General features: G+C 46.4%; 1 protein-coding gene across 1 annotated transcript in view; it reads left to right on the forward strand.

Moving 5' to 3' along the window:
• Positions 1 to 456: 456 nt before the first annotated feature.
• The window catches only part of LOC133356176 (egl nine homolog 1-like), a 54,618-nt gene continuing 38,370 nt past the window's right edge, over positions 457 to 16,704 (forward strand). The window contains exons 1-3 of the mRNA XM_061573555.1: positions 457 to 1,201; positions 1,814 to 1,938; positions 11,972 to 12,514. Of these exons, the coding sequence (XP_061429539.1) occupies positions 583 to 1,201; positions 1,814 to 1,938; positions 11,972 to 12,514 (1,287 nt within the window). The 5' untranslated portion in view covers positions 457 to 582. The remainder of the gene's footprint in view (positions 1,202 to 1,813; positions 1,939 to 11,971; positions 12,515 to 16,704) is intronic.

Here is a 16,704-nt window from a genome sequence, read left to right on the forward strand (position 1 = left end):
CCCTCCCAACCCTCCCCTCCCCACCCAGCCCCACCGCTCCCACCCCCCACCCAGCCCCACCCTCTCCACCCAGCCCCTCCCTCCCCACCCTCCCCACCCAGCCCCTCCCCACCCAGCCCCTCCCCACCCAGCCCCACCACTCCCACCCCTCACCCAGCCCCTCCTCTCCCACCCCCACCCTCCCCACACAGCCCCTCCCCACCCAGCCCCTCCCCACCCAGCCCCTCCCTGCACGACGGACGGACGGATACAATAATCCCCTGTGGGCTGGTGGAACCAGTGGGTTCCTACCAGTATTAAATACGCATCTAAATACATCGACCAACGCGTGCGAATCGCGTCCGTCAGAATCGACGCGCGATCTCCGTCGTGGGAATCGATTCCCTCCGAGGCGCGGCTTTTTAACGAATCTGCGCCGCGCGCGATGTGGAGCCGCGTCCTCCTTGGAGAGGAGGAGGAGGTTGGTGGTGGTGGGATAGTAGTAGCAGCAGCAGCAGCAGCGTGCACCCTCTTCGCCTTCTATACAACAACAACAATAACAACAACAACAAGAACAACAACACGAACTCGACGACGACGCGGATGGAGAGTAACTGGGAACTCGGGCATCAGCAGCAGCAGCAGTCGAGCTGCGAACTGTGCGGCGCCATGGAGAACTTGCTGCGTTGCGGGAGGTGCAAGAGCTCCTTCTACTGCTCCCGTGAGCACCAAGTCTCGCATTGGAAGTCGCACCGACGCCGATGCCGACTGCCGCCCGACCCGACGCCCACCTCGGCGGGCAGACTGCCCGGGCCCGTAACGGCGGCGGCAGCGGCGGCATCACCGTCGGACTCTGCAGTATCGTCGGTATCGGCCATAGCCGCCTCCTCGGCTGTGTCAACCACAGCCGCTGCTGCTGCTGTTGTTGTTGCTGCTGCTGCTGTTGTTGTTGATGTGTTACCATCGACTACAGCTACTACTACTGCTGCTGTATTAGCTACAGCTGCTGCTGTGTCAGCCCCGGTTGTGTCGGCCACGCCGCGGCTGAACGGCAGGCTCAAGCAAGACGACGACGATGATGAAGACGATGAAGACGACGATGATGATGTTGGTGATGATGATGATGACGACGTTGCGGTGGCGGTGGTGGCGGACAAAGTGAGCAGGACTGATGAGGTGGAGGCCAGGGGACGCGGCAGGGGCAAGACGAGGAGGAAAGGAGGTGGAGGAAGAGGTGCTGCTGGTGGTGGTGGTGGTGGTAGTGCTGGTGGTGGTAGTAGTGCTGGTGGTGCTGCTACTGGTGGTGGTGGAGGAAGAGGTGGAGGTGCTGCTGGTGGTGGTGGTGGTAGTGCTGGTGGTGCTGCTACTGGTGGTGGTGGAGGAAGAGGTGGAGGTGCTGCTGGTGGTGGTGGTGGTAATGCTGGTGGTGCTGCTACTGGTGGTGGTGGAGGAAGAGGTGGAGGTGCTGCTGGTGGTGGTGGTGGTAGTGCTGGTGGTGCTGCTACTGGTGGTGGTGGAGGAAGAGGTGGAGGTGCTGGTGGTGTTGGTGCTGTTGGTAGTGCTGGTGGAGCTGCTACCGGTGGTGGTGGAGGAAGAGGTGGAGGTGCTGGTGGTGGTGCTGTTGGGAGTGCTGGTGGTGCTGCTATTGGTGGTGGTGGAGGAAGAGGTGGAGGTGCTGGTGGAGGTGGTGCTGGTGGGAGTGCTGGTGGTGCTGCTACTGGTGGTGGTGGAGGAAGAGGTGGTGGTGGTAGTGGTGGTGGTGTTGGTGGTGGAGGTGCTGCTGGTGGTGGAGGTAGTGCTGGTGGTGCTGCTACCGGTGGTGGTGGAGGAAGAGGTGGAGGTGCTGGTGGAGGTGGTGCTGGTGGTGGAGGAGGAGGAGGAGCGAAAGGAGACGATCTGACGCAGACTGGACGGCATCAGTCGCACGGCGGCCAGCACGCAGAGACGCAGGTGGTGGTGGTGAGGATTTATATCTCTTGATGTGTAAACGATGAATTATGTTGGTGTGTGTACGTGTGTGTATGTGTTTGTGTGGACGTTGCCTCAACCGGTGGGTGGTTCTTACACCTTGGCGATCGGTGGGGCCGTTCGGGTGATGTCGGTCGGCTCTGAGCGCGATGTTGTTTTTTTCGGTAAAGTCACGTAGGTAAAAATAAATAATAAAAAGTATATAAATAAAATATATTTTTATTTTATTATAATATTGTATAATTTTTATTGTATTATTATATTATCATTTCTATTTTTATTATTATTTTTGCCCACGTGACTTTACCGAAAAAAATATTGTGAATCCTTGCAGTCACGAAAGCTTCAAATCACAATCGCCGTGTCTGTGTGTGTTGCGTGTCTGTGTGTTGCGGTGTCTGTGTGTGTTGCGGTGTATGTGTGTGTTGCCGTGTCTGTGTGTGTTGCGGTGTATGTGTGTGTTGCGTGTCTGTGTGCGTTGCCGTGTCTGTGTGCGTTGCCGTGTCTGTGTGCGTTGCCGTGTCTGTGTGCGCTGCCGTGTCTGTGTTTGTTGCCGTGTCTGTGTGCGCTGCCGTGTCTGTGTGCGTTGCCGTGTCTGTGTGCGCTGCCGTGTCTGTGTTTGTTGCCGTGTCTGTGTGCGCTGCCGTGTCTGTGTGCGTTGCCGTGTCTGTGTGCGTTGCCGTGTCTGTGTGTGTTGCCGTGTCTCGGTGTGTTATCTCAGAGTTGTCCTTGTTCCCAGATCGCTCCGATCGGTGTACAGGGATGACACCTATGCATCTTGCTATTGAAATTGACCCTCGGCTGCTTTTGAAGATAAGATTCGTGTTAGTCTTCGCGTGGCTACTGAGCGCAAGGGTGTGAAGTGGTGAACTGTTTTGCCCAGAAAGTCACCTTTTTAGAGATAGTAGAGGTTTGCTGAAGACGATCACAGCTTCAAGATTACTTCTTCTTGGTTATTCTTTGGTTCTTTCTTAGTTTTCTAGTTAGATTTTTGTTGCTATTTCTTTTATGCCTGATGATGATTGCTTGTGTTGCAATCGAAACGTCGTAATATGCTATTATTTTAATCTATTATTTTATCTTTAGACGTGACTTAACCGAAAGAACCAAAGAATAATTCCTGCAGTCACGAAAGCTCCAAAATTAAGATTCTTCTTGGTTCTTTCGGTAAAGTCACGTAGAAGGGAAATAATAGAATAAAAATAAAACATAATAAAATACAATTTTCTGTTGATATGCAAATGTATTTGTCAAGGCACCCTTCCTCCTCTAACCCGGCTTAAATATACGCTGCCAAGCTTGGTGGTGTTCATTCAGACGCTGTCTTTCTGACAGACCTGTTCTTCACCTGAGGACGGCTGCTTGCGTTGTGGCCGAAACGTCGTGAGAATTGTATTTTATTATGTTTTATTTTTATTATTTCTCTTCTACGTGACTTTACCGAAAGAACCAAGAAGATGAATCCCTGCAGTCACGAAAGCTTTAAATCGAAATTCAAGATTACTCGTATCTGTCCTGTCCCATGGCTCTTTTGTCGCTTGCCAATAGATGTTTTGTTCAACCTCTTTAACCCCGTCTGAATACATCCATTACGTTATATAGCTTCTACATACCATTCAACCTCCTGAGAATTCATCCTGTCACGTCCTTCAATATCTCATATGAGTTACACACCTCTGTTATCTCTTCACTCTATATTGTTACTTTTGAATTTATCTCTTACCTGTTATTGTCTTTCAATATATAGCACGTCTGTGCCCTAGTCGTGTGTCTGTGTGTCACTTCTAAACACAGGACATGTATATATTTATGTCTATCCCTTACGTATAAACAACGTCTCTGGTCATCATCTGGATGCATCTACTATCTATCATCAGTCTTCTGAATACCCGTATGTCTTGTGCATCTCCTATCACGCCTATTTATCGCTTATTAATACAATACATCTCTTCTGTCTCATCTGTTATGACTAAATACATCTGTTATCGCAAATTTATGAATTTCCTGCATGTATTTTATGAATAGAGTTAATCTCTGTCAACTTCTTCCTTTATATTTCGTATATAAACCCTAATTTCCTGTCGCATACGAATACACCTCAAAATATTAAATGTCGCTTAAAATCAGTTGTTGTAACTCTATCCTGTACCTTTTTATATCTACCTTGTCCGATGTTTAACTATTGTCAAATGTTCCAGGAACATGTGTGTTCACTATGTAATACATATTACAATTGTGTGTCTGGTCGGCTTTAGGGTGCAGGTCAGTCTGTGTCCCTGAACTTTTATTTTAACTAGCCTGACTGCTGATAAGACCCAAAGGTCTTGACCGGTTCAGAGTTTGACCTGCTTAATTAAATGCTGCGTGATAATATTGGTGTGGAATAGCCAACGCACTGACAAAAGACAGAAACATTATTACGTGTGGAGTCTCAAAACAGAGCTCTGCTTATTTGTCTTGAGCAGTAACCTTGTCAACATGCAACGTTAAGGCCTATGTTGATATGTGTGGTTGGAATTGTTGGACCCAACATTGCTGGTCCAACGTTCAATGGTTCCTGGGAATGTCCCACAGCATTGCATGATGAGTTCGGTATTTCTTTTTGCATTGCATGGGGCCCCATATATTTATACGGAGTGCTCTTGCCAAAAGTGTCTGGTAATCCAACAGCATTTGTGTAATGGGTCTGCATCTGCTGATGGACCCTGAAGGTCACAACCGATCCAGAATTTTGCATGCTTTAACAAATACTGCTTTATGATACTGGCGTGGAAAGCCAATAATTGCTGTATGGACTAAGACGTATTTTACACGTGGAGACACACCATCGAGTTTTGCTGATGTTTTTACTTTGTCTCTCAATTCAGTCGACATGGACTTGCCCATTGGCAGTATCTCTGGTGTCTTTAGTTTCTGCGTTGTCTTCAGTTTCTGCGGTGTCTGCAGTTAACAAATTTGGTTGTCTTGCCACGCGGCAGTTCAGCCTATCGCATCCATCGCACCACACCGTAGGGGACTCTGCAAGGTTACTTACACAATGTTCTGCTGCCAAATTCGCTTTTGGCAGCACTCGCCCGGCTGACATCGATCCAAGTCGTGGCAGCTTTTGCTGGATGGAGACTTGCTGGTAAATAGATGCACGGTACTGCATTGTAGTTTTTTAATTACTTATATAAACACAAAAGAAAATCACTTTTGCATCTATGCAGAATGTTCCAGTCGTATGTGATTAGCTCTACTTACGGACGAGTTAGGTTTCCGTGATCTATTCGTAAGTCGATTTGTTCGTAAGTCCAACTTTTCTCCTGTCAATTCCAAACATGTTGTACGGCATGTACACTAAAGACAGGGAATGGCTTGAAAATGTGTATGATATTCTTCAGATATAGATGCCACTGGTTCTTAATGTTCTACAGATGTAGATGCCACTGGTTTTCCATGTTCTGCAAATGTGGATGCCACTGATTTTTCGTGTTCTGCAGATGTAGATGCCACTGGTTTTCCATGTTCTGCAAATGTGGATGCCACTGATTTTTCGTGTTCTGCAGATGTAGATGCCACTGGTTTTCCATGTTCTGCAAATGTGGATGCCACTGATTTTTCGTGTTCTGCAGATGTAGATGCCACTGGTTTTTCATGTTCTGCAGATGTAGATGCCACTGGTTCTTTACGTTCTGCAGATGTAGATGCCACTGGTTCTTCACGTTCTGTAGATGTAGATGCCACTGGTTCTTCACCTTCTGCAGATGTAGATGCCACTGATTCTTCACGTTCTGCAGATGTAGATGCCACTGCCGCCATCTATTACGCGGCAGTTGAACTTACGACTCTCGGTCCGAACAGGCAAATGGACATAACGGACCGGTTTGTTTGTATCTCCGAAAGTTCGTGGGTCGAAATATTCATAAGTAGAGGAGTCCCTGTATTGAATTGTGATTATATTCGTTATTGAGATTTTTTTTTATATGCGTTGCACCCATCCATTCTAACTTGTTTCTTCCAGATTGATAATCCCCTTATCTGAAGCATTTTGAGATGCCATTGCGTTTAGCTGCTTACATCATTACTGTCATAAGCCATGGTCAATCCACTGCTGGATGAAGGCTTCCCAATGCTGCTGATGCAACGATCCACCCAGCACTTGTTCTGCACACGAACTAACCTCATCGCTCCTTCTGCCCGGTGGACATCCTCTCGGATGAATTCCATTCCTCGGCTGCCACTCAGCAAGATGTTAACTACCTCGCTTGGTATACAGGAGGTCGTGGGTTTGATCCCATGCCTGACGCCTGTATATTTGGAGTTTGCATTTTCTCCCCGTGATCACGTGGATTTTTTGCCCGGGTTTTTCTCTCCACATTTATAAACGACATGCGTTTGGCTGCTGTAAAATTACACATTTGAAGCCACTTCGTTGAGCTGTCATTTGTGATAGCCAGGTCGCTTCTGAAAAAGAGCTACATAGTGAGTTGCTGCAGCTCCATACTATTAACATTCCTTCCCTTTATTAATGCTAACCCTACTCCCTCCCTTTGATGCTGCTAATCCTGCATAATGCACGGGCATAATATGACTTTGAAACCCCCTGCCCACCTCCTACGCATTCCACAAGTAGTGACTAATCCCATATCTGCATTTCCCATAAATATGCTAAATTCCTCTTGATATGCAAATTATTTTGTCAAGGCGCTCTTCCCCCTCCAACCCAGCTTAAATATACGCTGCTAAGCCTGGTGGTGCTCATTCAGACGCTGTCTTTCCAACAGACCTGTTCTTCACCTGAGGACGGCTGCTTGCGTTGTGGCCGAAACGTTGTGAGAATTATCTTATTATGTTTTATTTTTATTATTTTATTATTTACCTTCTACGTGACTTTACCGAAACAACCAAGAAGAAGAGCTACATAGCTCAGTGGGCCTTACCTGGTAAAATTAAACATTGTTTTATCTTTTTTGTTTATTATTAATGACCATCGGTCCATGATCCTTTCTCGCGATACATCCTGCCCCAAGCCTGTTTGCACTTGAAGTTAAGTTGTTGCTTGCTGAACTTCTTCAGACCAAAGCCTGAAGAGTTTTAAGTCAAGTTCAAACGGAGAAATGTAAAACCGTGACGGTGGTCGATGGAGTCAAATAATTTATTCGTGGTTGATTCACTTTTGGACCTTTAAATATGCGATGCCTACCCCCCAAATTGTGCCTCCTTGCCGAACTCCTCTCCTTATGTGTGTTTTGCTACTTTTAATGAAATCTCCGTGTAGCTGTCCTATTTTTGTGGATCTGTCAACCTAGCAGTATTTGTTTCATATGCCTGACTGCCATCAAAGCCATAAGTACAAAACCAATCCACCAGAGTTTGCTCATTTAAACAAATACTGCAAGGTAATCATCATCATCATCCATGATCAATCCGCTGCTAGGTGAAGACCTCCCAAAGCGGTCACAAATCATGATCCTGCAGTGCAAAAATGCACCTGCACACGAGCTGATTTCATCAGTCCATCTTCGCGGGAGACGTGCTCTCTTGAGGTTCATACCCTCGTTCGTTCAGGAATGATCATCGGCCGTCGTTTCTTCGAACAATGTGCATGCCCAAGGCCACATAACTCTTCTTAGCAGTTTGAATAATGTCATTAATCTGTATTGTTGTGATCCATATGCACCTCTTACGCCGGTGGTTATCAAAGTGCTATCCTCAGACCACCAGGTGGTTCGTGACGCTCCTCCAGGTGGTCCGCGGGGTTGTGATGCAAATGCAGGTTGATCCGGACAATAATGATGACGTTTATTCCTCTTCTTTCAGACGAAAAAATATATACATTTTACTTCTAATATTTAATTACAGCAGAACCCCTCTTAATGACCACCCCTGTTAACGACGAAACACTTAACGACAGGCCTCTACAGAGCCCAATGTGTAGTGTATAGTGTAGTGTAATGTATAGTAGTGTAGAGTGCTAAGTAGTGTAGTGTCTAGTGGTGTAGAGTAAAACCCCTCTTAACGACCACCCCTGTTAACGACTAATCGCTTAACGACAGGCCTCTATAAAGCCCAATGTGTAGTGTAGTGCCTCCATAGAGCCCAATGTGTTCGCTTACCGACCATTCTGTTAACGACGAGCTGTTGGAGGTACTGTAAATATGAATTGATACATTTGTAGTGACTGGGAATGTCACTGTGTGGTGCCGGGCCTGCGAGACCACGGCGGATAATATGTTGTCAATATGTGCAGCCCGGTTACCGGGCGTAGTACCAGCCTTAGCGGGGCTTGGGTGAGCGCCGGTTAGCGCGGGGACACCATGTACAGCGTGCGGTGCGGGCCCCCTGTGAGGGAGCGTGAAAGGGTGTCAGCCAGCCAGGGTTACGTTGGGCCATGACCGCTGGTTGACCTGCCGACACGTGACCGGATGATATTGGAGGGGGGCCACCGGTGGAAGTGGGCTGTGGGGTGGTCACGTGGTATAGAAGAGCTCTCGGGAGCCTTCGGGAAAGAGCCAGAGAGATCGAGAAGGTGGGCGGGGCGAGAGGCGGAGCCAGACGCAGCCCGGGCCGATATAACGGGGGTCCCGTGAGGGGCTCGGGGTTCTTGTCTGTTGGTGAGAGAAGATCCACGTCGGGTTGAAGAAGCCTCTAGCCACGCGGTCCGGGACTCAGGTCGTGGTCCGGACCGGGATAGCGGAATCGTGTCTAGTTCTGCCGTGGCGTGGTTAGATGGGCGTTCAACATCCGAGTGTAGGTCACGTGATGTTGTGTTGCTGTGAATAAAAGTGTTGCTCCCAAGGCAACGTCTGTGACTCGGTTGGACTCACTACACATTGGTTAACCATGTTTCTTTTAATATTGTTTATAATGTTAGTAAGTGAATGTATTCATATACATTAATATACATTGTTTAAATGTATGTTTAAATATTAATATGTATTTCCTATACTCGCTTAATGACCAAATCACTTAACGACCGGTTTCCTGGAACCAATTGTTGTCGTTAAGAGGGGTTCTACCGTATTTTACTTATGATATTAAGTTAGGTAAACTACCCGACTGAAACTACCCTAATCGTCATCTAAATGCCCCCCCCCTCCTTGAGAAAAACACAAAACCGCAAAAATTATGTTCTGGTAATATAAATCATTTTCTATCAGTGGTATTTAGAGAGAAAATGTTCTAGATTTGAAGTTTCCGTGACTGCAAGGATCCATACTGTTTGGTTCTTTCGGTAAAGTCACGTAGGGGAAAAATAAATAAATATTTATTCCCATCACGGCATTGCGCCCAAAACGTCGTTATTAAAAAAAAATGTATTTTATTTTTTACCTACGTGACTTTACCGAAAGAACCAAAGAGTAGAGAGAATGTTTGTATCTCCTTGAGTGGTCAAAAGTTTAAGGAACAATGTTTCGAACTCTCTTCGCGTAGCCCCGTCGAGCACCTGCGCACAAACTCATTTGATCACTCCATCTCCTCGGTGGACGCTCCCTTGGATGCATTCCGTTCCAAAAAGATGATGACACCGCTCGTAATGTGTTATACGACTGTTAGCTCAAGTGTCTTTAGTTGCCTCTGCATTTTGGCGAGACTGAATATGTAGAACTAGTATATAACAATCCTGTAATAATGATATTTAAATGCCTGTTAGTTAACCGAGGGAAGTGTAAGTGATTGTAAAAACAATTCATCAGGAAGGTCCTGCATTGAGATGTTTGGCCAATTGCATCAAGGAGTGTTTGGCATGTAAAACCTTGCCTCTTACTGCATTTAGCCTTAATTACAACCCTTTCTGATAATTTGCCTGTACAGTCCAAACGTAATTAAGATAATGGCATGCGTGCAAAGCTTTGGTGACACTAGCTATTGTTGATGTTATTATTCGCTAGTATTGTAACTGTCGTTGCAATGGTTAGATTGCTGGACAATGAACGTTGAAACCTATGTTCAATTCCAGGCCATGCCTAACACGGGAGGCGAGTAATATCTGAACCGGCCCTGGGGTCATCTCTGTCCTTCACTAACTCGTACGGGACGAGCGTGGGTGAAGTAGGGTCAAACAATCCCGACGACCAACGCGCCGTGGGGTGGCCTTCATCCAGCAGTGGAATGACAAAGGTCTGCAAAAGTGTTAACGTTGCGCGACAATTGAAACTGTGAACAAAAAAAGTTGGTGAGCTCGGGCAGGGGTGTGTCCTGAGAAGAGGGCATGGCCGATGGGTCAGGGAATATTTGGCAGCCAAGCAATGGAACACTACAGAGGGTCGTCCACCGAAGGAGATGGAGCGATTAAACTGGGTCCGTGTGAGGAATGCTCGGTGGATTATTTAATCGCAGGACCGTGAGAAACATTGGCAGCTTTGGGCGGCCTTCCTCGAGCAGTGGATTGGTCATGGCCGATGATGCAATGGTGTCTATTCTTGCCGCTAGAACCTTAATACGGGGTGATTCGTGCACAGCAGGCCATGACTTTGAGCGCTGTGCTAATTCTAACCTTTGGACGGGTGGCCTCGGCGGGGGTGCATGTGAACGAAACCAGATGTGGGTAAAATGAAAGCCCACCGATGCCAGATAACCCACGTCTGCCTTGTCCAGCAGCGCTGATTGAGTTACAGACGGCTTGCGAAAAAAACGCCTTCCACGCTCACCTGATGTGACCTCGCTCGGAGCCAGAGAGAGGAGAACTTCACTTGGCTGTGTTTTGGCGAATTATTTGTCAAAATATATACAAGGTGATATTTTTGCTGAAATGAGCGTTGAAGTGGTGCTCATCTTTTGTTTATAGCCGAGCCAGTGATGGAAATTCTACAGTTCGATGGTTTGTGGCGAGTCTATCCATAGGACAACCTCTGTTGATTTCCCTACAAAGTGCTACTCATTTTTTATCAACTACCCAGGGATGTTGGGCTGAGTCATCCCCCAGCCAAGGTTTGAACTGTTGACCTTCTTCTATTTGCAAGCCACTCGCACTACTGCTGAGCCATCTGGCCGGATATTATGAAATAATTATTCAAAACAATAGTTTGTGATAATTATTTATCGCTCACATTTTGTTTAAATTGCATATACTGTGTATTATTATATGATACTGTGTAAAAGTCGAGCCTCATTTCTTTACTTTAGCTTGTTGGTTTATTGCAGTGCCAACGTTCTTGAAAGAACAGAACTCATAGTGGAAAAGTAGATACATTTAAATTTTAAATGCCACGTTTAGCTAAATAAACACGTGGGCCCCAGTGGCCATTGCAAACCATCTGACATGTAACAATAACAGTCCACCCCTCCCCCGTGCCACCGCACACACCAGTGGGCTGATGAATTGTTACGCTTTGGCGATTGTGGTTTCATTTAATAATGCATTATTTTTTTTGGTTTATTTATATTACTTCTTGTTTTTGTTCTGTGTCCTGTGTGTTCAGTTTTTTTCACTTCATTAAGCCACCCAATTTATAAAAATGGTGTAATACAATGCCATATGATCCAGATATAACGAGCATAGATGTTTAGCTAGCTTTGCGTGTGTTCGGGTTTGTGCAATTTGGCGTAGTTGCGGCAAACATATTTCTACCCAAAATTCGCTCCGCGTGGTTTGAATTCACTCATACGCGGCTGTGCAGTCAAACATGCAACAACATTGTGTGTATACTGTGTGCATTACTCGTGCTATGTAAGGTCTTGGTTGGGGAGTTGACACCACGGGTAGCTTGGTGGGAATTCAAGTTATTAATCATTTGCATACAAATTTACAATAATTATAAGAAATAAATAATTTTGCCCATTTTGATTTAGGGTTGGTAATGGTATTTTTTTTTTACCATACTTCACCGCTCTAGTTGGTACCGGTTGGTAATGGGGACGGGGGAAGGAGAGGTCCTGGTTCTGATATCACTTGCCACTGATGTTAGCCGTGGACAGCAACATAACTCGGGTCTCTGGGTTTAGTCATCAACTTTACAATCGATATTCATGAGTGATTCGATACGTTGCCGCATGCCTCATTAACTCGCCGTTCTTGCCACCGTCTGTGTCATCTACCCAGGCAACGGCACCATTGACACTGGCGTCAGCGACAGATAAGGGCGCGACACCAGAACCTCTGAGCAAGAGCAACGGACGTGGCCCCAACGGGCAACCGGCACGGCCCAGCATGGCTCAGCGCGCCACCTCCTACGTAGTGCCGTGCATGGAGAAACTCGGCATCTGCATGGTGGAGGACTTCCTGGGCGAGGAGACCGGCAGCGCCATCCTCGCCGAGGTCAAGCGGCTCCACGGCAGCGGCAAGTTCTGCGACGGGCAGCTCGTGGGTCAGCTGCGAGCCAAGGGCGGCTCGGAAACGTCGCCCGCTTCTGCTGCCTCCTCGTCCTCCTCGTCCTCCAGCTCATCGTCGTCGTCCTCCTCGTCGTCGGTCATCGCCGGGGCGGCACTTTCGCCGCCGTCTGCGATCCGCGGCGATAAGATCGCGTGGATCAGCGGGAGCGAGCCGGGCTGCGAGAAGATCGCCTACCTGATGTCGCAGATGGACGAGTTGATCAGACATTGCGCCGGACGCCTGGGGATCTACAACATCAACGGACGCACCAAGGTGAGACGGCGGTTGTTGATAGGAAAGTTTCCTGCATACTGCATAATGCACGGGCATAATATGACTTTGAAAACCCCCCGCCCACCTCCTACGCATTTCACAAGTAGTGCTAATCCCATATTTGCATTTCCCGTAAATATGCAAAATTCCTCTTGATATGCAAATTATTTTGTCAAGGCGCTCTTCCCCCTCCAACCCAGCTTAAATAGTCGCTCCAAGCCTGGTGGTGTTTCATTCAGACGCTGTCTTCCCGACAGACCTGTTCTTCACCTGAGGGACGGCTGCTTGCTTTGTGGCCGAAACGTCGTGAGAATTATTTTGTTACGTTTTATTTTTATTATTTTATTATTTCCCTTCTACGTGACTTTACCGAAAGAACCAACAAGATTTCAACTGAGAGTCGCTCGCGGCTCTGAGAGAGAGTGCTGAGCAGACATCGCTGAGAATCCTGTGTTTTGAAATACAATTTACAGCCGCCTGTGATCGAACTGGGTTGTTGAGCTTAGGAAATTGGTGTGTTCCGGCATCCAGTGACTGGGCAAAGGAACACGTCACTTAAAAATTTGGTTTTGCGCTGAAATTGCATAAATTGCAGCTCCGAGAATCAACATTTTCTTCCTCCAGATACATTTTGGCAAGAAAGTAATACTCGTTGGCAAAAAGTCCCGTGATTTTCGAGGCATCTAACATTAACTGTGACGTGTCAGGGTTTCTCTTTGTCACATCAAATCTACCTTGGTATGGGACATTTAAAAAATACACTTAAGTGTAAAACATAATCATTTGGATTACTATCACGTTCATGCTGCACCACTGTTGGAGAAAATTGGATTGGAATCTTGGACGTTGACGAAAATGATATAAGGAAATCTTGTAAGTGTGCAAAGAAGCTTCAGAATTACCATAAGAGGAGGTACACGTGCGGTAGAGAATATTTATTTAAAGGTTAGAGACATTCTGACTGCTAAGAAAAATATGTAGCGTTGGGCACACGTTGCAAGAAGAAGTGATAGTTGGTAGCCGAGACTAACATCTTGTGTGGCAGCCGAAGGAGGGAATGCTGCCGGGAGGACATTCGTTGCTGATGTGGAGCAATGAGATGAACTCCTGTGCAGGCACCAGATGGATTGCTATGCATCGCAGCTCCACGGGACTTAGGGATGATCATCCAGCCGTCGATTTGATCGTGGCTGACGACGATGATGATGGTGAACACTTAAATGTTAGGATACACACGCATTCTATCTGGCTGCGCTTAGCCAGTCAGACGGCATTATTTATAATTGTGCTTAATCTACATCGAGGGTAAACACGGGCGAGGTGACGCACTGGCCGTGCAATGCTGGGGCACAGTGGCTCACACTTGGGAGAAGAACCTTAGCCCGCATTGATCGGTGCTTAACAAAGCCACCACATAGTAAACGCATAACTTAAGTGGGCACTTAGTGACCACGGCGAATGTGCTGGTGTTGGAAGGGAGAGAAATCGCCACTCTTCTTTGTCTTTGGGGAGATGCAAGACAAACAAGTGGCACCCACGTATACTTTAGAGGGTGTCACCTGCTTTAAGTAATTTTTGTTTCCTGAATATCGCTGTGCATTGATGGTATGTTGAAGAGTGCATTTGGCCATTGGCCCTAAAATCCCATTTTCTGTATGTAACATTTAACTGCAGTGTGAATCGTCCAATTAAGGCAATTTCTTTTTTGGTGTGGCCACAAATGAGCGTATTATTCACTTATTTTAACAGTCGTCAAAACATGTCGGAAATGCTTTGGCTTGGCTGGATGAAAGGGAAAGAACTGTGAATTCCCGTCCCTTTGTCATGGTCACGGATGGTTACGACAGGCCAAAGGCCCCAATACACCAAGTAGCCAGCAACAAACATCACTAGCGAAGGTGTAGTAGATAGGAGTTGAGATCACCATTGGAACCTCCTTTGCCAGTAGCAAAATATGATAATTGTTTTTTTACCCTTTTATCTGGCAACAAAACTGACATCTTTTTTACAAGGAGTCATGTTTGCATTGACCACAATACCTGCGGTCGGAATGCAAACAAAAAACACAACTCTATAATGTATGCATTGTCCTTGAAATTGAATGGAATTGATTGGTCCACACCCGAGACAGCTTTTGGCGTCATCTGGTCCAACACCATGTGAGACTCGGCTCTAAGAAAAGCTGTCTCAGGTGTGGACCAATCAATTTCACTCAATTTCAAGGACAGTGCATACATTACCAGTTGTGTTTTTTGTTTGCATTCCGACCGCAGGTATTGTGGTCAATGCAAACATGACTCCTTGTAAAAAAGGTGTCAGTTTTGTTGCCAGATAAAAGGGTAAAACACCAATTATCAATAATCAGGAGTTGAGATGTTTCTAGAATTGAATAAAGATATAAGAACTTGGGGGTAGAGACTGATGGGAGGGAATTTGAAAAATCGAGCAGTACCAAAAAAAAGAAGTGAAATGGGACGTGGTTAATTAGATTTTTCTGAGCCGAGGATAATGGAAAAGATGAGTACAGCTTATTGTCACGCAATTTAGCGTCCGATTTAGCTCTACTTATGAAATACATAGCTGGTGTATATTTAAATGCTTTGGCAATTAATGGATTAAGAGCAAAGATATGTTTACATCGCCTCCATTCATGGTGATGGTGGCTGCTAGAATATTAGGGATTTATCATGAATTGTAGGGTTTTTGTAAGGATCTTAAGTACTGTGTTTTGATATCCCCTTTCATGTGAAAGAATATTAACTTGTTCAACGCTACAATTTCCCTGCCATCATCTACATTGCATTTAACTTCCTTTGTCCCTCTGTAAGTCTATAAACTATTTTTATTTCACCAACTAAAGCCCACTGAGCTATATAGCTCTTTTCCAGAAGCGACCTGGCCACAAATGATAGCTCAACGAAGTGGCTTATCACGTGGTGGAAATTTCTCGCAGCCAAAAACTGGGAACGTGTTTCCAAATGCGGAGGGAAAAACCGGAGGATCCAGAGAAAAATCCACGCGACCACGGGGGGGAGAACATGCAAACTCCAAACATACAGGCTTCAGGGTCGAGATTGAACCCACAACCTCCTGTATACCAGGCGAGGGAGTTAACAGCTTGCCACCGTGGCACCCCAAAAAGTCAGTCGCACGAGTCACAGCACTTGAGTCAATTTCATCGTCCAGAGTCCAGTAATGGCTCATTCTCACAGGACGGAACCATAGCCCTGTTGTGTTAATGATGGGTTACGTTGAACCTTTGACCTTGGTAAAAAAAAACAAGGCTATAGTTCACCACGCTAATTGTACTAGGTTGCAAGAATTGTGAAACTCTCTTCTCAACCCTTTTATTTTTTTTAGTTATTTAAAAATAAATAGATTCATCTGTGTAGCGTGCGGGGGACAAATGGACTTGCTGGGGAAGAGAAACTGGAAAGGACACTTGAGAGGAATAATAGTTAATTTATAAAGTGAATCGTGTGCACTGGTGGACTGTTGTAAAATTATATGAAACGTTTTCAACACGTACTAAAATAGCATTACACCAGTTTATATATATAATATATGCATGAGAGGACGTCACTCGAAGGGACGATAGCCAGTGGTCAAGAATAACAATGAGGTAGCAGCGCAGAGAGAACGTCCAGCGAGGGAGATGGAGTGATCAAATACATTTTTGCGCAGGTGCTCGGTGGATTATTACATCGCAGGAACTTTAGAGGTGTAGTGGTGGTTTTTGGGAGGCCTTTGATCAGCATTGGATTGACCGTGGCTTATGATGATGATGATACATGAGAGGGTTAAACTTTGATGTTAGGTTAAATAAGCCGCCAATTCTGGGCTCCGACATTTTATGTGAATGGAATTTGTGCTCGCGTATGTGGCGCCTTTAAACGAGAACATATTCCATCTCTCTGTGGCCCCGTCCCTGATTCACTTCAGCTCTGCTCAACTGTGTGGATCTCACTGCCTCTTGTGATTACAGGCGCATGGTGTAACGTATTTATCTTTAATCGTCCATCGACGCGTTCCTCAACTCCTGGAACATGTGCCCGGCCCCCACTCAACACCAGAGATCTCCGCCAAACACAAAACACTCGCGCCTCCCTGGGGGCATCGGGCACCTTCACAACAGCGCGCCCCTAACATCGCGTCTGCACATGCTGATGTCGGACAAAGGTGCAGCCCCT

This window comes from Lethenteron reissneri, chromosome 53, assembly GCF_015708825.2.
Source record: "Lethenteron reissneri isolate LAM-NWPU_2019-01 chromosome 53, ASM1570882v1, whole genome shotgun sequence".
NCBI classification, from domain to species: domain Eukaryota; kingdom Metazoa; phylum Chordata; class Hyperoartia; order Petromyzontiformes; family Petromyzontidae; genus Lethenteron; species Lethenteron reissneri.